General features: G+C 32.1%; 1 protein-coding gene across 25 annotated transcripts in view; it reads left to right on the forward strand.

The window, feature by feature from the left end:
- slo (calcium-activated potassium channel slo) overlaps positions 1 to 23,481 on the forward strand; it is a 305,693-nt gene that overhangs the window by 274,500 nt on the left and 7,712 nt on the right. For 17 of the 25 annotated variants that reach the window (XM_071595986.1, XM_071595985.1, XM_071595984.1 and 14 more), the window contains 11 exons: positions 1,020 to 1,049; positions 1,282 to 1,411; positions 4,434 to 4,493; positions 7,106 to 7,277; positions 7,695 to 7,919; positions 10,810 to 10,993; positions 11,120 to 11,215; positions 13,645 to 13,781; positions 16,038 to 16,150; positions 19,236 to 19,403; positions 20,140 to 20,233. In XM_071595986.1, coding sequence (XP_071452087.1) covers positions 1,020 to 1,049; positions 1,282 to 1,411; positions 4,434 to 4,493; positions 7,106 to 7,277; positions 7,695 to 7,919; positions 10,810 to 10,993; positions 11,120 to 11,215; positions 13,645 to 13,781; positions 16,038 to 16,150; positions 19,236 to 19,403; positions 20,140 to 20,233 — 1,409 coding nt within the window. The remainder of the gene's footprint in view (positions 1 to 1,019; positions 1,050 to 1,281; positions 1,412 to 4,433; positions 4,494 to 7,105; positions 7,278 to 7,694; positions 7,920 to 10,809; positions 10,994 to 11,119; positions 11,216 to 13,644; positions 13,782 to 16,037; positions 16,151 to 19,235; positions 19,404 to 20,139; positions 20,234 to 23,481) is intronic. The other 8 variants (XM_071595987.1, XM_071596010.1, XM_071596008.1 and 5 more) reach the window with 3 other exon arrangements.

Genomic DNA, 23,481 nt, shown 5'->3' on the forward strand with positions numbered 1-23,481 from the left:
ATAATTTTTTTTTATCGTTATGTAAAAACTTGACTCACTTCTTTGAAATGTCTTTATTTGCCTTTATTTATCTATGAGTATAGTTTATCCCATACTAAAATATATAGTGATTTTATTTTCTTTAATTTGCCTAACTTGCATATGTATTTGTTATTGTCTTTCTAATGATATTCCCCACCAATTACTTTTGGTTGCTTTCATGCAAAGCTGAAGAATTATTCTGATATAAATTTGCATTTTTTTGACTTTCAACAAAGGCATGCATATGTATAAATTATATTCCCTTCAAAGTATATTTTGCAATATGACCATTTAATTGTGACAAAGAGTGACACATCTTTTTTAAATAATTTTTTTCATTAGTAACTTACCTAAAATATTGTGTAACAAACCTAGATATTTACCACTTTCCACTCAACATACATCTAGCCACATGTAACATGCACAGTAACTAAACTTAATATTACCAACTATCATTCCAATAAATATCCTAATTTACACTGCATTCCCTGAATATTTTCTGTATTGTTTACTAATTATTGCAGTTTTTGATTCTTTAGTGAAGGTAATCTCATTTAATTCATCCACATAATGTTGTTCTAATATTTATTTTATATGTGCTCATGTGAGTTTTACAATTAGTCTAGTTGCATGGTTAAGTTTTATTTTGGACAACTTCTACAAATGTTAAGTGTTTAGTGGTCTAGTAGTTATGGTATTTGGCTACTAGTTAAATGAATAGTATCATAGATATCATATAGACTTTTTGCAAAGATTCTGCTTTCAATGATGTTATGTTTGCTAAAAGAATTTAGAAAACAAATCAATCCCCTGAATTATTCACTTAAGTTTAAACTATCTCTTCTGATTTTGTTTGAAAAATTAAAGTTAATGCATTGAATTGGCAGTACTTTCAATTCACATCTACTCATCAAATACTTTTGAATCTGACTGATGTAGTAAATTTTAATTTAGCCGTTACCATCTAATTTCAAGTTTATTTTTTCTATTTTTTATAGGTGAACCAATCAGAGATCGAGAGGATCCAAGTAAGTGGCAGAAAAAGGGATTGCGTTTTTCTTCTACTAATAATATAATATTTATTTTCATCCTTACATAAATTAATTTTCTCTTTTAATTTATTCAAATAGCTAATCATATGTGTCAGAGAATTTCTGCTCATAAGTAAAAACTCTAATGATGTACTATTTAACTTCCTTTATTTGAAATACTCTGGTAATTTTTGCTATAATTCTAAATGTTTTAATTGCACCACCATAGTGTTGGGGAATAGAAATCAGCGAAATACCCAGGTGATGGTGAACTCTACTAAGCAAGTGAATAAAGTGAAGCCCAATGTTAACAGAGCTACATCGGATAATCTTGGATCTCCTAATCAGGGTTATAACAGGTGAGTATTTAAAATGATACTCAATCCCAAAGTAATGATTATCTATTATAGGTATAACATAAAATAATGAATTCGTATATTTCTTTAGCCCATGCTTAGCCTTGTATGTCTGTGATATACATTCAGAAAAGATAATATTTGTCACATTTATCAAAAAAAAAATACACTCACACATTAGATTAAGTCGAGAATTGTCTAAAAATTAATTATCTTTCAAATTGTCATTGGGTTTAGTAATCAATTCACCTTTCTGAACATTTGAACAGTGATGATTCCCATTAAAGTGAAACTGATCTTTGAGTATCTTTTATAACTGATGAGCTATTGCAAATTATTATTTTAATTTCACACAATGACCATTTGTCTTGAAAGTATAGCCAATGTTCTCATGGTATAGAAATATTCATTTTTACTATAATTACAGATTAGCTCTCATTTTTTCTTTACAATTTATGGATTACTGCTGAATTTTCATTTTACCTTAAATTCTGAAGTTCTTAAAAAAAATCACCAGTGGATATTGATCTTTTCTTTGATAATACACTACCAGTTAATTAATAAAAACATGCTACTACTTTTAGCTTTCTGATATGCACCGAAATGCTCATATTTTTGTGTGCTTAAGCATTTCAGTGAGGCCATGTTTTTGTACATGTCTGAGGTTATAAAATCAAACAAAATTGAAAAGCACATAAATACTGTGTTAAGTAGAATAAATTATGAGTAGAGATCTTTATGTGTCTGCTTCATAACTTTAGTTTTGATTTCTCCTTGACATATTACCTGCTTCAGCAATCATTGTAAAATAACTTGGAATATGGATGCATTTGTTTGAGAAAAGTTTATTTAAAGTATTCAAATTGTTATCAATATTGCTTGTGTATTTTTTAATTTTAACTTGGAAATAAGTAAGATGATACAGGAAGCCACATTCACTATGAGTTTTGACATCCCCTCAGTTTTTAACAGTGTGATCCAGAATGATCACTATTGATAATGAAAATGCTTCAATATTGTGTCAGAGTGACGTTGATTAAAAAAAGTGCACAATCACTATTTCAATGTTGATATTATATTCCTGGCTTTTTCAAATCTCGTAAAGCACCAGTCACTGTTAGCACACTAGTACATATACCTAATGAAGGTTCACTGTGTTATTCACTGTTGCCATTCACTTGATTTTTCTGCATGAAAACCATTATATGTATCAATTTCTTATCCTTATTTGTCATAAAGAATCCTGTGCTGTGTGGCATTTAAATGTATGTTCTTATTAGTTTTAAGCCTACATATTTTTATCTTATTCTGCTGACTCTGCCTTCAAGTTAAATTATTTTTGGGACCAATTAGATTATGTAATATATCAGTCAGCTTCAAGAGAGCTCTCATCCAAAAGACACTTTTTGGAGGTAATTAGGTGAGCATGGTACTTGTCACTAACTCAAAGGCCATAGAAATTAGCTAGAGATATGGCCATTTCAATATATTATCCTAAGCATTCTTATTCAAGGACAGTTACTGTTCTTTCTTTTGTTTTCACTTTTAACCCAGTCAGTTTCTACTGCTATTATCCCTTGAAGCACCCATTTCATAGAATTTACTGTGGTTATAATATTATTTCGAGCCAAATGTGAGCGTTAAATAAGGAAAAACAGCAGGAAGTTTTATTGAAAAGCACAACATTTGCTTTGAAAAGCAAAACCTATTTGGCTTTAATGAACACTTTATCAAGCTCCATATGAACAACACTGTAATTTATATGTAGATTTACCAGAAGTAGGGTTTGCAGTATGTAAGACACTGATCATGGAATGATAGCACACTGAGTAATAAACGGTCCACCAGTGTCATCTGCAATTTGGATAGTTCTTTTAATAGTCCTTTCACTCAAATTTCACTTTCATGTATTGCATTTGCATTGTTCTATCCTCTTTACGATTTCAATCATCAGCTTCCTATTATGTCCTTCAGAAATATCAGTGGGTACTATTGACTTCAGCTTCTAATTAATATTCAATTTTCAGAGCTCTCTCTCCCTCAGTAATCAATCGCTTATAAAAATAATTGATTCCAATTTGGTCTGCTTGAATTCAATAGGTCCATCCTCCTTGGTAGCTGCTGAAATTTCTATGTGAAGCCACTTTTCTTTTGGCTATTTTACACTATCATGAGCATAACTTAATGCAAGAGAACATACATGATCCATTTTTGGGTGAAGCAGTCATTTTATGAGTGTTACTAATTTTTTTGTGCAATCCAGCAGATTTAAATCCCAAATTAATACAGACCAATAACGCAAAACCAACTTTTATCACAATCAGATAAATCGCACAACATTTGCACCATAAAAATGTCACGCTGTAATGTAGTTGAGACTGTAATTTACTCTCATATTTGATTCATCAATGTTAGCTTGGCATTTTCTTTGAGGTATGTCTTGCCTTAAGGATAAGTTTCTTCTTCTGTAATTCAAATTTAAAATTGATCATTACAAACCAGTCAACAAAATAATAAATGATTAAAAAAATCATTAAGGGCCTTGGTTTTTTTCACCAAATTTTCAATTATCATTCATGGGTCATTTTTGATCATGACTGTAGAAACAAAAAAATTCCATGCATTTTGATGTTTGTACAATTCATTAATTTGTGGTTTAAATCAAGAGTAAATTATGAAATTTTACTAATTTCCCTCATGTTAATCATGTCTTTTGTACATTACAATCAGCATCATATTCCTGTTTCCTGTCTTCCAATGTTTTAATTTACTTTAACGGTTCCTTTCAGTGTTAAATATTTGTCTATTCCTTTGTATGTGGGACTGGATAGTTATAATATATCAAATCTTGGGAAAATTAACACATTTTAAATCGGCATCTAATTATGCCAAGGGTAATTTTCATTCCAAATATAACTGATCACTCTTAGTTGTTATTTAGTTTATTTATCAGGACTTAACATCATGGTCATTTAAGCAAAGTAAGCTAATTGAGTGTGGCAAAGTGATTTCCATGTCATTCCAGGAATCAAGAGGACACGACATACGCTGGCTATCACCTTGCCTATGAAGTGAAAAAGCTCATGTATGCTTACAGCTCTATCTCTCTCTTTCACTTCTTGTCTTTTAGACTCTATAAATTCCCATTTATATCTTCCAAATAATACCTTCTCCAGAAATTCAGTTGTTAGGTCAATGCATGCATTTTTGTCCATTTTCACTGTTTTGTCTTCTTGTTGTCATAACTGGCATTGTGCTGTTTATAAATGATTGTTTGTGTGCACCTAGATGTGTGTTGGTGTTTCTTGTTTTTATATTGATTTCTTTTTGTCTAAATGTATTTAAATAGTTGTTTACTAATTGTTATGTAATGAATAACCTAGGTGCAGTGGCCTACTCATTACCCCAAGTATATTTTGACCTTTGATGTGAACTCCTATTTGGCTTCATTTACAGTGTATGGAATGAGAAAGGATGGAACAATATTGTCTAACTTGTACAGTTATGCAGTATAGTTTTAATCAAGTCAGATGGCTTCGTTAATTTGGGAGGCATTGTGCCAGCCTCTTAGCCCAAAATTTATGTATCCAAGAACAATTTTTGGATTTGCTATTAAAGTTTACCTCAAAAAATACCTAATGGCAACCATAGACTTAACTTGAATCCATGTGGGTATACCAAATAAAAATAGTTTCTGGCCCTCTGAAGAAATTGAAATCCTTCCATACTCATCTTGCACACTAGTTGTTAATAATTTGAAAATATATTGTCTGGTGGCTTAAAAAAATTACAATGGATTAATATTGGCCATATGCTATTTGTTTCTTATTCCCCTTCGCAAACTTCTTGAAAATGTTTTTAATCAAACTGTGATATAGGGACTGCAAAAATAGACACTGTCGCTTCAATGCTGTATGAAGCTATTCTTTTTTGACATCACCTAAAGATATGAATTTTCTGTCATTGTAATTTTATATTGATTATTGAGAAACATTTAATTTGCTCGTAGGTATCTTAGTTTTTTTGCCCTCCTTCCTCAAGCACTGACAATTTTGTAATACCTCAAGCAACCCAGGCATGAAGTTAGTTTAAATTTTACCTAACCATATTTACCAACATACATTGCATTTACCAACATTTACCAACATTGAGTATATAATACTCAAAAAAATACTGTATGAATTCATATTATTTTTGTGCTTATTATTTTTAGTTAGTGTATTAAGTATTTTATTGAAATGAGTAATATTTCTTTTGCAGTTGTCTTTGAAAAAATTTTTACTAGGTACCTACTTCCAATGTTGCATTTATGTGTACCCATTTCTTTTTTATGATGTAGGCAGTTCACTATGGGATCTTAAATATTGATGGCTTTTACATTTTTTTCTTTTAAATATAATATGACATTTGTTTAAGTAGGAGTTATTGACATTTGAGGCTTTTGCTACGATTTTCTGCTTCATGATAAAGATAATGTCTTTAATTAAAGGAAAATAACTAAGTCTAATAAATATTTTAAGGTTAATACATCTCTTCATTTAACATAAATAAAGCATGATGTTACAATGTGTTGATAATTCCTCATGGAAAATGTTTTTCTGATTAATACTCTTTCTTAACAATAACATGGGTTTAAGCCATGTTTAAGGGTAAGTGCTCAGTATTTCTTTTTAAAAATGTGTTTTGCTCATTCATATAAATATTTTTGTAAAAATGTAAGTATGTATAGTTTATTATCATGGTATCAATTTATGAATGGTTTTTCAATTTTAACACTATTTTGAATTAGTGTAATATTAATTATAACTAGATTTTTATTAAACCCAGCATGTTGCATAATTAATGTGAAGCTTATTTATAACTAGGACATGGTGTAAGTTTAGTTGCGTGAGTAAAACCTTTCTTCATCAAATCTTTGTAATTTTTGGTGTACATTTTAATTTAAATAACTGGCGATAAACACTGATATATTTTCTTGTGTTTCTATTTGGATGAAGTGTTTGAAGAGCTTAGCAGTTAGACATGAATATACAATAAATATAACCATTTATGATTTTGTGAGCAATGAATTCCAAGTTAAGTGCTTCATATGATAATTAAGTTAAATATTTATTTAATTATTTAAATCTATGTAATTTATTGAAAATATCTTCCTTCTTTTTTATTTTTTAATGACAAGGTTTGGATATATTTGATGCTGTCAGTTAGGTATATCCCTAGTATTATTGCCAGTTATCACAAATAGTGCGTGATGTATGAATGGAAGTAGGGTTTCTTGATATCTATTACTGTAGGCATCTATATTGCTTTTTAGAAGTAAAGTTTTTGAATTTGAGTAGTGATATTGTTATTGTTTTATATATCGTTAAATGTATTTGGCATCAATCTCAACTTCCCTATTTCTGTCTCATAACCACTTTAATTTCAACATTTCAATATCCTAATGACTATTTTCTTATTTGTTGTTATCCAGATGTACTGAGTAGCTGAAACTATGAATGAATCATTTTACAATAGTAATAAAAAAATTAATTGTTAAATTCACTTCAGCTACACCTTTAAATTTACCTATACTTGATTTTAGTAATTTTGTCTATGTTATACTTCAATGGTGTTTGCTTCTATTCAAGAAAGACTAGTATTTAAGGTAATTAGTTTTGATTAATACTTTAGATTTACCATGTCACTGTTTTCTAGGCCTACAAGTCGGGGCTCTGGTGGTACCAACATGAATAACAATGGGGGTCTACAGGTTGGCATTGCTGATGATCAAGCCAAAGATTTTGACTTTGAAAAGACTGAAATGAAATATGATTCTACTGGGATGTTCCATTGGAGTCCTGCAAGAAATCTTGAAGACTGCATATTAGTAAGCATCCAGTTTTTCCCAATCCCGGCGGTGTTGAATATTTTTCAGTGGTATCTTGATCCCTACTTGAGGTGCTTTGTGGAGAGCACTTTGAGTGAGTACACTATCTGTGAGATGGGGCGTTAAGCTGTGGACCCCTTTACACCTTTCATAAAGAGCAGGCAAATGCCAATGCCGGGTTTCTCTTCACCCTTCCTTTCCTGCCCATCCCCAATGGTGCAAATGACCTCTGCTGTCGGTCACCTCTCCAAAAAACTACAACTAGTTTTTTCTCTGGGTAAAACAGTATAGTTTATCGTAATACACATTTTATTCATTGTGCCATTTAGGGAAAAAATAATGTACATATTATATATCTATGTTTTAGACTTTAAAGGAATATTTTGGGATCTCATTTTATTCCTTCTTTTATTCCAGGATCGAAATCAGGCGGCAATGACTGTATTAAATGGTCATGTAGTGGTGTGTTTATTTGCTGATCCTGACTCACCACTTATAGGACTCAGAAACCTAGTTATGCCTCTTCGTGCTTCCAATTTCCACTATCATGAGCTGAAGCATGTAGTGATAGTTGGCTCTGTGGATTACATTCGACGTGAATGGAAAATGTTACAGAATCTACCCAAAATATCTGTCCTAAATGTAAGTTTACTTTGGCCCATATAAATATGAGTAAATTTAAAATTCATATAATATGAAACATATATTAAAACTTGCATTTTATACAAACTGTTGTATTTTTGTGGAGGCTTGTCATTTTTAAATGTATCCATTTGTCACTCAAATATGATTCAAAAGAAAATTCATGATTTACTACCCAAATTTCAAGCATGAAGTTTGTTGTAAATATAATTTGTTTGTTGGTCAAATATGATTTTTACAATGTTTAAAATGATATCATAAAATCTAGAGAACACTTTTTTGACCAGTGAGAAGTAATTTGAATTACATAATAATAATATTTTTATTATACACTAACTATATGTGTCACGTAGGGATAGGAATTGTCAAACACAAAGAAAATACAAAGTACAGTTACATTTAAATTCTAAGAACATGTTTAAAAAAGAGCATATAGGTTAAAGTATGTAATGGAAACTTAATGCACTATAACTGCTGGTCATTCTAAAATTCATTCATTGAATAATAACGCTTCATTAGGAGCAGGTTCTTGAGCTTCAATTTGGAACTACATAATTTATCACTTGTTTTTAATGATTGTGGTAACGCGTTATAAATTCTGGCTCCCCTGGTCATTATGTTTTTATGTGAAATTGCTGATTTATGGTAATTTGAGTGGATGTGGCTATGATTTCTCATGGAATATCAGTGGTAGTGTGAAAGGTATGGATATTATTTTTATGAAGGTAGACATTGAATATATATACATGCACAGAATGGTAAGAACATTAAATTTTTTTGAATAAGGATTTGAAAGGAGTTCTTATGAGAAGCACCAAGTATGCATGCGTCTAATGACTTTTTTAATCGAGAAAAATTTGTACAACATGCATGCATATGATCCCCAGAACATGAATAGATAATTAATAATAATGATATTAGATAATTTATGATCATAGATAATGAATACATTAATTTCAATAATTCATTAATTACAATTATTTTAAATAATTCAATAAAACTTGGACGTAACATTATTAATTGTGATCCCAAGAAATATGAACGGAAAAAATTTTTATTCATCAGTGTATTGTAGATGTAAATCCATTTACAATTTATTGAAAAGCATTGAACAGAGACAGGTAAAATTTATGGCTCAAGCTGTGCAAAAACTGTAAAATGCATGAACAATAGGATGAAAGAAGTAAGCAGGTATATAATTATGTGCATATAATTTTCAAGCATCCTCAAAAAACATGTATTGAAGGATAAGGAAAACAATTCATTACTTTTAATATAGCATTCCATTAAAAATACTTACAAAAATTAATCAGCCAAAGAGGACTATAATTAAAAGCAATCAAACTTGATTATTTTTTTCTGTCTGAAAAAACTGAAATTCAAAGTTACTTGGGGTGGTGAAAGTTTGAGTGAGAAAGAATTATTGCAAAGGTAAGCCCCTATTTGTATGGAAATCATGGCTCACATTTTCTGCATAGAAAAAAATCTTGATTTTAACAAAATTTGATTTTACACAACACTGATATTGATGGTCTCCAGCTGTTAATCTAAGCTAATCGTAATAACTAAACATTTTATTTTATATTCCGCTTGTGTATTTCCCAGTCGCTAGAGTTTTCGAATACTTGAAGTTCCAAGTTACCTTGTTCCAAGTTCTTGGTAAAATTGAAAGATATTTTATTCCATTCTCATCAATAGCCTTGGTAAATGTTTTTGAAGGCAGATCTAATAAATAATAATAACGATTAATGATTGGGTTCTTCTTATTTCTTTAGCTAATGGCTCAGCCACTCATTAATTCCAAAGCTTAAGATAAGTCCATTCGTAAGAGTGTATGGTATAGGGGTTTGACGTAGAAAATTTCCCGGATGTATCCTCGAAGGATAAGCAACACTTCACAATTAGAGCTGTGTGACCAGTTGCATACAATCAAGGATTCGTGTAACTTTGTATTCGCAAAGCTAACACAACTCCGCTTGGGAAAAGAAAATGGAAAATAAGTTTGAAACCAAGAAAACCTGCATTGTCATAGTTAAAAAACCGATGGAGATAACACGAATGGTCTTTTAACCTTGAGTCAAAAGACCTATTTAGTCATTGTGCCAAAAAAACCAAATCTTAATTCTTCTTCCTATGGAGTCCATAATTTTTTTTTAACATTTCTGAACAAAATGCATTAAAATTAATAGTTTTTACTGGATATTGTTAGGCTATTCTTAGGTTAGGTATATTGTTAGTCTTTGAAAATAACATCATTTATGACCAATTACATGATACACCATAACTTCCAGAAAAATGTTCATGGAAATAAATTTATATTATATACAGAAAATTGAAGAAATGTCACATTGTTTGAAAAGATCATACTAATGGTATTAGTCTAAGAGAATTTAAGTGATCCGATGGCTGACATTTCACTGAAATAGCATACATTATAACAAGTTAGACAGGAATGGAACCAGTAAAAGCACGTGATATTTCAGATATTTAACCTCTGGCAGATTGCAAATTTTCTCAGGGCCTGATGGACCATTAGAAAAATGTGAACTGTGATAATGTATTCATAATAAACTGACTCTTTAGAATGACAACTTCTGAAGGAATAATTAATTATCAATGTGTGGTTAGTTCTCATTTGGTTATTTTCAAAAGAATGCTACCTGTCATTTATACTGAATAAGTTCTTCTATTTGGTTGAAGAGGATATTCAGCTTTCCACTCCAAAGAGGAGTGAAATTTGGCTTAATATTGTGATGCAATTTCTTAATTTGTAATAAAATAATTGAAATTTGCAAAATACCTTGATCATTTGGTCATTCAAGAAGTGTTGCTTTCCTAATTTATATTTCTTATTGCTGAATTACACTTTTTCCTTGTGTTATTTTTACAGGGCTCTCCTTTAAGCCGAGCTGATTTGAGAGCAGTGAATGTTAATCTGTGTGACATGTGTGTTATTTTGTCTGCCAAAGTTCCCAGTAATGATGATCCCACACTAGCTGATAAAGAGGCCATCTTGGCGTCGCTTAATATTAAGGCGATGACTTTTGATGATACAATTGGTGTTCTTAGCCAAGGTAAAAATATATTTATTTATTTAAAAAGGGTACCAAACTGTAAATAAGTATTATTTTCTTCTCTTTTGTAGAGAGTTTTGTTATATAAAGAATTGGGTGTTTCAAACTATAATGTTTCTATTGCAGCTGGAAATGAGCAAGATAACCTGACTCCTGTAGGTAGTCCAATAGTTTTACAAAGAAGAGGTTCAGTTTATGGAGCTAATGTGCCTATGATTACAGGTAAAAAATAAGTAATAAACATGTCATGAATGTATTCATGTGATTGAAAATATTTGTCATTGAATTTAGTAATTTCAGCCAGGAAATTTGGGAAGCTTATGTAGGAAGTTCTGAATGAGGAATGGGTTGAGCCCACATGACTTTTGGAGTAAGAAAAAACAAATTATTCAGTACATATTTGCATAACCATATCATGGCTTAATATAATCAAAAGTGTTTGAGGAAATAATTTCGACATCCTAAATGAGGAAAATCTTATTCAACTTGAAAAGCATGGTTGTTTAAAATGAGGATTTGCAGTGATTTTTTTCTCTGTTAAGAAAAATATTTTATTTTTTAGAAATCTGCAGAAAATTCTGTCTGCAAAAATCAAAATCAATGGCTACAGTATTAGTATTAGTTCACTAGATTTATTTGTTGGACGGATGAAATATTGAGGCTCCCTGCTAACATCATATCCTTTCACTGTGGGCAGGCATATTAGCTAAAATTTCTTCATGATTTCCATATATTTCTGAACAAAGATTTGCAATTAATATCGCAGGCAAAAGAATTTTACATTGTAATGTTTTTGTTAATTGATTTTTATTTGCTCTTTTATTTATAAAAATTCAATCTTCTATCATTTATCCACATATCCTATTAATGATATATTAATCAACCCAAATATTGGGTGATACATAAAAAAGATATTTTTACTAGTAATAATGATAGCTAAGTATCTTGGTATCCTGAAGAAGGGAGCAGAGGCTTCATTAATATTTAAAAGTTTCCATATAGACTAATAAGCAACCCAAGATAATATTTTTGAGTACATATATAGATTTTTGTGAAGTGATTTGAGAGCATAGTTTTAAATGAATGACCTAAGGCTTAATACTCTCAGGCAATTGAAACATGACTACTCTAGACATTATGTAAATACATTTGGGGAAAGAGGTGGAGTTAGAGTTAAACATATGTATAACTATCTATCTGGAAATCAGAAAACATGGGCTACAAGAAATATTTGCAACTAGTCAGTACCAAACCACAATAGTCAGCCTAAAAGTTGGTTTAATTTGGCACTTCCTTTCCCTTTGCACCCTATGGTTTCTTAGAAAAGTGTGTTCCAGAAAAATCACACAGCATGAATTAAGCATACCCAGAAGTACATATCAACCAGGATTGAACCCAGCCCTTCTGGTCACTCGCTCAGAAATCTACCACTAGACTACTGCACCCAACAAGAAGCTCTAATTCATCATCTCACTGATAACATGATACATATGAGTGTATGAATGTTTAGGCATTCTTTAGTGAAAAATATAGTTTTTAAAACAGAAAAAGAAACTGCAATAAATGTAGACGAAATCTGAGATGGACTCCATGTGAATCTAAACTTTCCTCTTCATGAAAATGTCAGCAGCATTTCTATCTCATTGTTGAAAATAAAGAAAGGTGAGGTTAAAGTTCCATACCAATAAGTCATTGCATGAAAGTTTCTCCTGAGACATGGAAACACATGATCTATTGAAGGAATTGATATTGCCTTTCTGTGCCCCACAAGGGTAAAGTCTGAAACTTTGTTTTCTTTATTAGGTCACATACTGAGGTGATATACCTAGTTGTTTCACCAGTACTATAGAGGCCACCTGGACGTAAAGATTTTTCATGTGCTCTATTGCCATCTATGGCATAGTTATGAATTTGATATGTCACCTCGACCACCCTAAGTGACATTGAAACCATCGTGGTGAATAATAAATGGAAGATTTGGTAGAGTCATTATTTCCGACAACCAGCTAGCTGCCAGTAATGAAGACCAATTATTTTGCCCTTGATTATCTCAATTTTAATAAGGTTTAAATGGTAACTGAAATTAAAATTATGCAGATGGGATAGAGTGACAGTATAGCAACTTTGGAATCTGACATTTTGTGAGGACCGATTAGACGAATATTTGACCAGCGATAAATATCTATTACATTGTTATTGTTGAGTTTGCAGTACAGCTCTTGGATTCAAGAACTTTTTGATAAACCCTTTGGAAATACTCTGAGAAAACTTCTAGTTTAGGCTAATCAATCACTCACTAGTTAACTGTAAAAGCATAGTGTTCCCACATCCAGGACTTCCCTCCATGATAGTTGATTGGTGGAACTGTGGCACTCTCCCGAGTCTCATTCTTACCTGCACTTAATTAGACTGCTTCTGCAGTCAATAAGTTTACTTACATTCAGCTAAACAAAACTCATATGTATGCTCAAAATAATTTTAAGTGAAGTTTAGCTATGTAGAGCAATAGTGCTGGAACAGCATGGTCAGTTTTTCTTGTTCCTGCGAGGTAGGAATAGACACAATGTGTTCTTACTTAACTGAATAATATGTGACATGCTAAATTTTATTGTTATTTTTAATTCACACAACATTTTATTTCCTCTGAACAGAACTGGTAAATGATAGTAATGTGCAGTTCTTAGATCAAGATGATGATGATGACCCAGACACTGAATTGTACCTGACACAACCATTTGCCTGTGGTACTGCGTTTGCTGTTAGTGTTCTGGATTCCTTAATGTCCACAGTGAGTGACATTTTTTGCATTAACGCTATTAAGTTTAATGCGGTGTTTTTCCACCTGTACGTATAATATGTGAAATATAGGTATTGAATGTATTGATGAAATTGTTGTAGTTGATTTCTATATCTTATTGAGCTACTGGTACTCTTGATTTGTACTTAAATTTTGTTTAGTTGTGCAAATGCCACTTTTATTTGATTTCATTGTGGAATGTACTCGTAATTCTTTTTCCAGTTATCTCTTCTTTATTGATCCATAAATTTGGCTCATCTTTCACCTATTTTGATATAATCGTGCATTGTTATTTCAATCGACTTGGCTATTTTCTAAAATTACAATGAATTGACTCAGGCTCGTTTGAGTTTTCATAAAAATATGTCATTGCTCCTAATACTTGCTGGCTACTGTATTATATGATGAAAATTACTTTTTATTGGATTATGGATTGCAAGAGCTTGAGGAGACATTTAATTCCCATGTAAAGTACAAGTAAAATGGAATTGCTATGTTTTGAGGCTGATTCATTTATAAAAAGTGTACCAATAGTTCTGAGGATTGTAATCATGAAGGTAGTCAATAATGAAAATAAAGGATAGATTAAACCAATTCCCCTCCCACGTGTTGCTAACAGAAGTGCCTTTCTGTTTATTGTAAGTCAATGTTTCTTATTACTGAGGTAACCATTTTTTTAATTACATTTTTGGGCAGCATTCAAAAGAGTGAATGGGGTCTTATTTTCTCACTAAATATCCATAAAAAAATGATGGTCATTATGATGCTCAGTTTTCAATACATCCAACTCTGGCCATGGTGCACATCTCTACTTTATCTAATTTATTTTACACCTGTACATTGTTGGGGCTATGGCAAGAAAATATCAAGCATTGAAATTATTACTTGCATTTTGTATGAAATTTACAATTGAAGCAAGGCATAAACAAGGTTAAGTTGATCCCAGAGGATCAATTAAATGGTTCACTGCTAATGTTTCCGTAATTTATTATTGGTATCATTAATTTTTTCTGTATGTATTCTGTATTTTCTATGCACAATGTGTATTTTTATAGTATCACTATTTGCATAAACATTATAAAAAGATTGAACCTGCTGTATTTCTAAACTGCATATATTCATTGTCCAGTAAAGTAGCAATGACGTGACTATCAATCATAAAGGCGATCTGAAGGAATATCCAGAAAGTAAGTTCCAATAGATAAATGTTCTCCATGAGAATTATGAATTCAATGGTGACTTTCAGCTGGGTTCGTGTTCCTCATATTCAAAAACCAGATAACATTCTTTTCACATTTAGTTGGTATCTTGACTTTCTAAGCATCATAAAAACACAGCATGTGTGTAGATGCTCTTAAATGCCATGAAATGACATCACTGCTATGCCATCTACTTACTTGGAAAGAATGCACTCCTTTTAGACTGTATTGCTACAGTGGCAATATTTTAAAATGGAACTTACTTTTTGTATATCTCCTGTGCTCACTTATCAAGACCAGCCTTTGCAGAAATGACCATATTCTTCTTGTCCCTCAAATCTAATAAATAAACTAGTTCTTAAGAAATTTCCATCAGTGGTACCCATCCTTGGCATTTTAGGGTATGGTTCTTGTTACTCTTATTTCTCAATGATGGACCATCTGCCTAGTCAATTTTATAGACCTGGAATCATTGGATTCTTCATCATTCACTCTTCTTTCATATTTCATCTTCTTTTTCCATAACTCCTCTTTATCTCCTTTCAATCTCCCAGTTTCTGCATTGTGTGGTTGTTGATTGTTTAAATTACTCTTTGCCTTCATATTTAAAATATAAACCATTATAATAACTGATAATCGTTCAAGAATTACCAGACCTAATGCCAGTTACCTAAATTCTATTTAAATAAATTCCTTTGGTTAAATATCCTTCAGTTATTTGCATATTTACATTTAAATAATTGTTTTTTGACATCATTATGTCGATGTCATCTAGCTAATGTACAACTAAACCCTAATCACTGAGCATAGTTATAAATATTAATCATTGGATTGGTAGAATCTTGGTGCCTATTTCTTTCCTGAAATAACCCATATAATTATCCTGTGTTTCTGTTCAAATGGTGTGCACAGCCCTGTTTTTAGTTAGGTGCAAGTTATCTAAAAATTAATGTAAATATCATTTACATGAAGTATCATAAAATGAAAACCTGATAGAAAAGTTTTCTTGAAATATAATATTCTGTTATTTTTGGTTTTCTTTATTTAGACATACTTCAACCAGAATGCACTGACGTTGATAAGGTCCTTAATTACGGGAGGAGCAACACCGGAATTGGAACTTATACTTGCTGAAGGGGCAGGGCTTCGTGGTGGATACAGGTATTTCATTCCTTCTGGTGCAAGCAGTTGTAATGTATGTTGCCTTTCAGATCAGAAAGAAAAAACCTTTTCAATTTCACCTCCTGTTGTCCAGTTTTTGAAGTCTGATGGTAAATATGAAGGCAGTTGTGTTACAAGTTATACATTGTTAACCATTTAAATTTTAACTTCACTTGCCTAAAAACCAGTTAATTCATACTCTAGTGTTCTGAAGTGAGACATAGTGATCTTTTTGTCTCCTTGCTGTAAAATCTCAAAATAGAATAGATGCCCTTCAGTGGTGTTTATCAAATAGTTTCCATGATTGTCCCCATAAAAAGTAGCTCTTGAATTTGTTTAAACTTTTCTCAAACTTTGTTTGTCCAGCAAGTTGCATGTTCCTAGAAAAACCTTAGATTGGTTCAGTCTTGCATAATTCGAAGCTAAGAATAATCCTTGACCAGAGTTTTAATGTCTATGAAATAGCGCTGCCCAGCACAAGTGTTTAACCCTAAGACACTAATCAGCAAACCAGTTAAAAGGCTTCCTCTATTTTCCAATCTAACTGACATTTTCATTTATTGCCTTTACTAATGAAGCAGTTGATAAGGATAACCACTTTAAAATGTGAGAGATATTTAAAATTCCTAAGGCTTTTTACATATGAGATAGCCTCTACTTTTAAGTCTGCTGCTGCAAGTCAATTATTAAATGGTAATTGCCTAATTGCTTTGACATGCAGTTGTTTTCATTTGTCAGTAACCTTCCTTACTCTGCCTGGTGCAGGCAAATAGGGCAATGGCTGTGAACCAAGTTTTCAGCCCATGACTATGATATATATATTGTTTGCTCTGCATTCAATTAAGGTGGATGTGGTTGATGTTAATAGAAGGAGGTTCTGCGTAAGTAATTTGAGAAATGAGGGGGACTTTTCTACTCTGCACCTTCTTGAACTTAGTAGCTGGATTGTTATTTGGGCTTCTTCCTTCAAAATGAGGATGAATGACTTTATTATCCAACCTGACATAATTTAATAAGTACTCTGAAAAACATGAACTATGTTCCTGTTTAACTTCATGATTGATTTTTTAAGTTTTTAGTGTTGACTAAACAACATTGAAATCATGAAATTCGGTGGTTAGAAATTTAATTTAATTTCTGCTATTATTCCTAAAACCATATGTCACTGAGGATAATAATGTTTTGTGAAATTAAGGAAATGTAAGTTGCATCTTGGCAATGTCATGCCTTTTAAAGTCACACTATGTGAAGGGATTTATAGTATTTTCCAATGATAATTCCCAGTTTCAGTTAGGACTGGCCATAAGCATCAGGATTCATCTTAGTCATTCCCATGGTGAGTAAGGTAGGCCTAACCAATCCTGGGTTTTTGGATGAACTTTCAAGCTTTCGAATGTAACTGCATCATCTTCAAAATAATGGCCCATATTTTTAACAAAAGGCATTATTAAATATCAATTTTGCTATGTATCATGAGAACCATTGTATGCAGAGAGAATTTCAAAGGAGATATCAGGAAAATGATGACATTTTCTTCAGGGAAAGTTTTGAAATCAAATGTAGAAAATAAATGGCTATCCTGCATTTAAATGATCATCGCTCCAAATTCACATGAGTTCATGCACAATTGAAAACAGATTTTGCTTTAGCAATCCCCACTCAAAGATATTACAATGGTTCATGTTCATTGAAATTATGTATTACAAAATTATTTGAGAATTAAGGGTAATTTAAATGGGTATTTCATAATTTACAAAAGGATTATGACATGCTTAATTACTGGTGGCTTGAAACTATCCATACTTATTCTAGATGTCATGTTAATTTATTGTAGTTGTTGACCATTTCTTGGCATCACAGTTTAATAATCCGTCTTCGAATGTAACTAGGTATAGTAAAGCTCATTTCTGTTCATGATATCCTGATTATCATTTATCAGATCAGTAGTGTGAGCATTCAAATTGGAGTTTACATACAAAAGATAGATGATATTTAATGGTCAGGAGCTGCAAATTGATGAATACATATAGCTTTGACAGGTTATTTATAGCCTTTTCCAGCACTAATCTTACAGTAGTCCTTTTCTTTATACTAAATATTATTAGTTAGAAAGTTTAATAATTCCAAAACATGCTGTATAAAATGTAAACATTAAATTCACCATGATTGTTTCAACTGGACAGTTTCACTGGTTGTGTATTGCAGTTTAGGTAACTAGGTAGCATATATTACCGAGTCTATAATTATGAACTCTCTATGACTCGCTGTTCCGCTATGCTATGACTTGCTGCTCTCTCTATGACTCTTATGACTTGCTGCTCCACTGCCATAATTATACTTGGGTAGACTTAGGTAGAAATTTACAGCTCGAGACTCGGTAAATTGATTTATTTAATTATTTGTGAAAACAGACTGCCTGTTTGCTTTTTATTATGAGAAAATCAGACCATTGATTATTTTACTGTGGGTGTGTTGGCTTTCTAGGCACCAATTATTGTTATTGACAGTTACCTGTGTGGAGTTGGGCATCAATTAATTATGTTAGGGTAGTGATGGAATTGCCTTTGTATCAGCATGCGATAATAGTGTGTAATCTATTTCTTTTAAGGCTGATTGAAATTTTTTCGTATAAATTAAGAACAGTGGTGGATTAAAGGTATATCTGTACCCAGGACAATTTGTTATTGGTTTAAAGTGTATGTGTGTGCCTAGATACAAGTAGTATAGAATAGTTTCATCTTTCAAGTGACCCAAAGTTGTACTAAATGGGCCGTTTGGCAAGTTCTCAATGTCTTTGATGTTTCCCATATACGACTAAAAATGTGAAGGTTAAATCTTGAAAATTGAAATAATGAAGTTAATTATTTTTTTTAATCTTTAAATTTAATCTTTCTTATCACAATAGAATTCAACATTAAAATCATCACAAAATAATAAACTCATATTTAACCATATATTGTTAACAAATTTCAAAAAATCAATAAATTTATCATTGCTTACTTTAAAAAAAGCATCTTGTGACATATTGTTAATGAAATGTCCACAGCAATAATTCAATGTGCATTTTCTCCTTTTTCTTTTTTAGTACTCCTGAAAGTTTATCCAATCGGGACCGTTGCCGTGTAGGGCAGATCTCATTGTATGATGGGCCTTTAGCTCAGTTTGGAGAAGCTGGAAAATACGGAGACTTATTTGTGGCTGCACTGAAATCCTATGGAATGCTCTGCATTGGACTCTACAGGCATGTTAACCAGTATGTTAAGGGTAGACTCCAATTACTATCAAATAGAAATTATTTCTGAATGTGAAAATTTAGAATTTATTTCTGTGATGATGTTTCTCTGATTCTGTAAGTAATACATCTATTATCAATTGAGAATTTGCATTTTGGAAAGCATTTGCATGATTGTTATTTTGATTTCGAAAGAAATGCAGTAATCAATCATAGCTTTCTTTTTATTTCATTATTTTTTGACATAGTAATTTCATAGTTGTATGTTTTAGTTACCAAATAGTCTTAAAATAATCATGAAAACTTGAAACTTTGCACAAATTGCATATAATTATCTTTGCATAAATTATTGTATTTGTGAAAGGCACTCAAACTGTTGTTTGAATTAAGTATATAACTGTGCACTCATTCTTCTTGATAGCTATTGACTATCTAGATTTAATATACTGGCCTATTCCTAGGGTGCTGTGTGCTCTTGTTTTTTTACTTTGGTGCTCTTTCTTACACCAATTCATAGGCATTATTGTTGAAATAATCTCACTCTCACCCTTTAGCACCATTTTTCTTAGCACAAAAGCAAACCCTAAATGGGAACCAGCCTGATCATTCATGCACATATTAGCTAATTAATCAAGTTTCTTAATCACTTAATACACTTGCATATTAAGTAACAATTAATTAAAAATTAGAGTTTATAAATGTTTTTTAATTATCAAAGAGTGAAATTTTTCTAATCTTTGCAATTGGTATTTTTCAGGTTTCGAGATACTAGTTCCTCCTGTGATGCCTCCTCCAAGCGATATGTCATCACAAATCCACCTGATGACTTTTCTTTACTGCCAACTGATCAGGTAGGCTATAAGTATAAGCACTGAAAGCTTATTTTTTAAATCTCACGTCATGTACATATTTCTCTCAGAACTAATCTTAATTATAAAAAGGTCTCCTCAGGCCCATTTTTTTATTTTAGACAACCAACACTTTTTTGCCCACAGCCCACAGGCTCACAACTTTTGTGATATTTTGTTTAATATAGTATATCTGATAAAACAATTTGGAAGAGCCTGAAAAATAGTGACTTAATGCTAATGTTCAAGTAGTCAAAAGAAATATTCTAGAAAAATGCCAAATACCTTACATGTATTTTAATCAGTGTTTCCTGCACACAATTTTATTGTTAGTATTTCAATAGGCTTAGAGCAAAGGTTTCCCTTAATTCTACAAATACTTCATAGAAACTGAAAAGCTATTATTTTAATGAAATGGACTTCCCAGATGTTTGTAATATCTGTCGGCATCAGGAAATGAACATGTGGAGAAAGACAACAGAGTAACACTTTTATCATAATCTTCACCATTGTCGTTGGGTCAAGTATTTCCCTTTGGCATTGACCCCAAATTAATTTCATCATTTTAGGACACGTGAAAAACTTTGATAAGGTTTCGAGAAGTTTCATTCTTTTATCTCCTGCTGCATTACTGTGGCATACAATGTCATGAACTTTTAGTACCTCAAACCCCAGTTTTTTAGACCATTTTTTTTGTTGCTTCACCTCCATCTAAATGACTAATAAAATCAAGTTACTACTTCACTGATAGGACCTCTTATTTTATTTTCATGCTCATTTCCTCCGTCAAGGCCTTCTAAAAATGCACAGTAAACTACTGCTCATGTGTGATCACCTCTCTCTTAAAAGGTGTAGACTGCTTGAGAGAACCAAGTACAAAATTTGTCTCTGACAGTAAAAAAAAGTAGTGAATCAGGCCTATATGCTTGATCTAGCAATGGGCGTCATTAAGATGAAAAGATGAGGGGAAGTCATACCCCCTGCTTTCCGTTGGCCCTTGTGCATAAAGAAGGACCAGTCATTTTAGTGAAGGCTGCCAAAGGTGGAAAATAAGAGCTCTGTGCCATCCCAAATATGGAACATAAAAACAAGGTCAACAACTTGTGTGTCTTCTCTTGTGCAGACCACTATCCCATTAAATGCAGCCCTTCTGAATGGGTGAACAACCCATACTACATCCCAATGCCCTCCACTCTTCCATCACTGCCAATGCATAAAACCGATCGTATGGATAATTTCCAGCCAAAATATTGCATTCATAAATAGATGGGTGTTTAGTGTAATTTATTTCCTTACATACAATTTCATCTTGTGTCATTTGAGACTAAGACGACAGCTGATTTTGAATGATTTTCCATTTTATTAACCTAATAAAAAATGTGATAATATGATTTGCATTATGGTATTTCAATAAATGATATTTATTATTATAATTAATAGTAAATTACTTATATGCTTCATGTACATTTCATCTTTGGTGGTAACATTATTTTATTGCTTTTATTAGGGGTTGTATTATTTTGTCCGTGTAGCTGGGAGAACATCATGACCTCTCAAGCATAATTTTATATGCAATCAGACATCAAATGATCCAAGTTTGAATGCCATCAAGGCGAATGATTTTGACATTTGTTCATTCCTTTATTTTGGTGCACATGAGCGGATGATTCCGTTTAAGTTACTGTCATGGCATAGCCCAAAGTTCTTGGAATTCAGCTACATATGATTTAATTCAATATATATCAATAGATAAAATAATCAATGGAATGGTTTTATGGTAGACTAATTAAAATGCAAAAAAATGAAAATAGAATGCAGTTGGTTTGTAAACTCATGCAAGTAAAATTTCAGCTAATATATCTATTATATACTATAGCAGCTGAAAAATGTTCTCAGGATCATCAACAAAAAGATAGAGAGAAGGGCAAATGATTACTTAGGGGATGATCAGTTTGGATTTAGGAAGGGGAGAGGTACGTGTGATGCCATTGCAGTAATGAGATCAATAATTGAGAGGACTATGGAATACAATCAGGGCATATTTACCTGTTTTGTAGATTTCGAAAAAGCATTTTATTGAGTGAATTAGGAAAAACTAATGAGTATATTGCAGAAAATAGGAATAGATTGGAGGGACAGGCTAATCCTTAACCCATAAATGTCTCAGACTGCTCAGGTGCGCGTGGGGAATGGAGGGTCTAGATGGGCAGTGTTAGGAAGAGGTGTAAGGCAGGGTTGCCCATTATCACCGTTGCTGTTCAATGTATATGTGGAGGAAATGATTAAAGAGGCACAGGAAGAACTGGAGGTAGGAATGGAAGTGGGCGGGGAATTCGTAAAATCAGTTAGGTTTGCTGATGACCAAGCTTTAGTTTGTCAGTCAGCCAAGGGGTTGCAAGCATTGCTGAGTGAATTTGAAACTCAGTGGGATTGATTATCATATGGGATGATAATCAATGTAAATAAAACAAAGGTGATGCAATTTCCCAGAAAAAAAGCTAAAAGCTCAAAATGAAAATAGGAGGGCAAAAACTAGAGCAGCTAAAACAGTTCACGTATCATGGAAGTGTTTTGGGCCAGTATGGTCATATTAGTAGGGACATAAGAAGGAATGGATGAGAATTACAAATGAGGAATTACTAGGTATGGTGGGCAAAGAAAGGGGTTTGTTGGTAGAAATCCTAAGGAGGCAGGAAAAATGGATGAAGGGTGTATTGGTCGGCAGTAGGAAGTTGAAGACTGAAATGAAGGGGATTATGTTAGGCAAATGAGGAAAGGGCAGAAACAGGATAGGGATGTTGGATGGGATGAAGGGAGGGACGAAGTGCTCAGAGATGAAGAGGGACCTGATGTAAAGTAGGTTGCTGGATTATGTTTTGTTAGGAGTCACAAAATATTTATTTCGTTGTTGTGTCCTTCCAAAACCTGCCTTAACTGGTAGATTACTCAATAATAGTATCATGTCTGTATTTAGAAAATTGTTCACATGCAGTGATATTGTCTACTAATAGGAGGATGTGAGGAAAATAGTTTTTGAATGTTCATTTGCCTTAATGCATAGAGTTAAATCCTCAGGGTCCATCTAAAGAAAGACAAAATGAAAACTTATTTTATCACAACATCAATTAAATAATTTAGTCAATGAAGAAATGAATATTTCAATCCTGTTCATTTGAAAATTACCATGTAGTTTAATCACTTTTGAGCTTCATAAATCTAACAAATCTGAGATCAATGCAGAAAAATGCATC

The sequence above is a fragment of the Hetaerina americana genome, unplaced genomic scaffold (assembly GCF_022747635.1).
Source record: "Hetaerina americana unplaced genomic scaffold, ioHetAmer1.1.p SCAF_72, whole genome shotgun sequence".
Taxonomy (NCBI): Eukaryota; Metazoa; Arthropoda; class Insecta; order Odonata; family Calopterygidae; genus Hetaerina; species Hetaerina americana.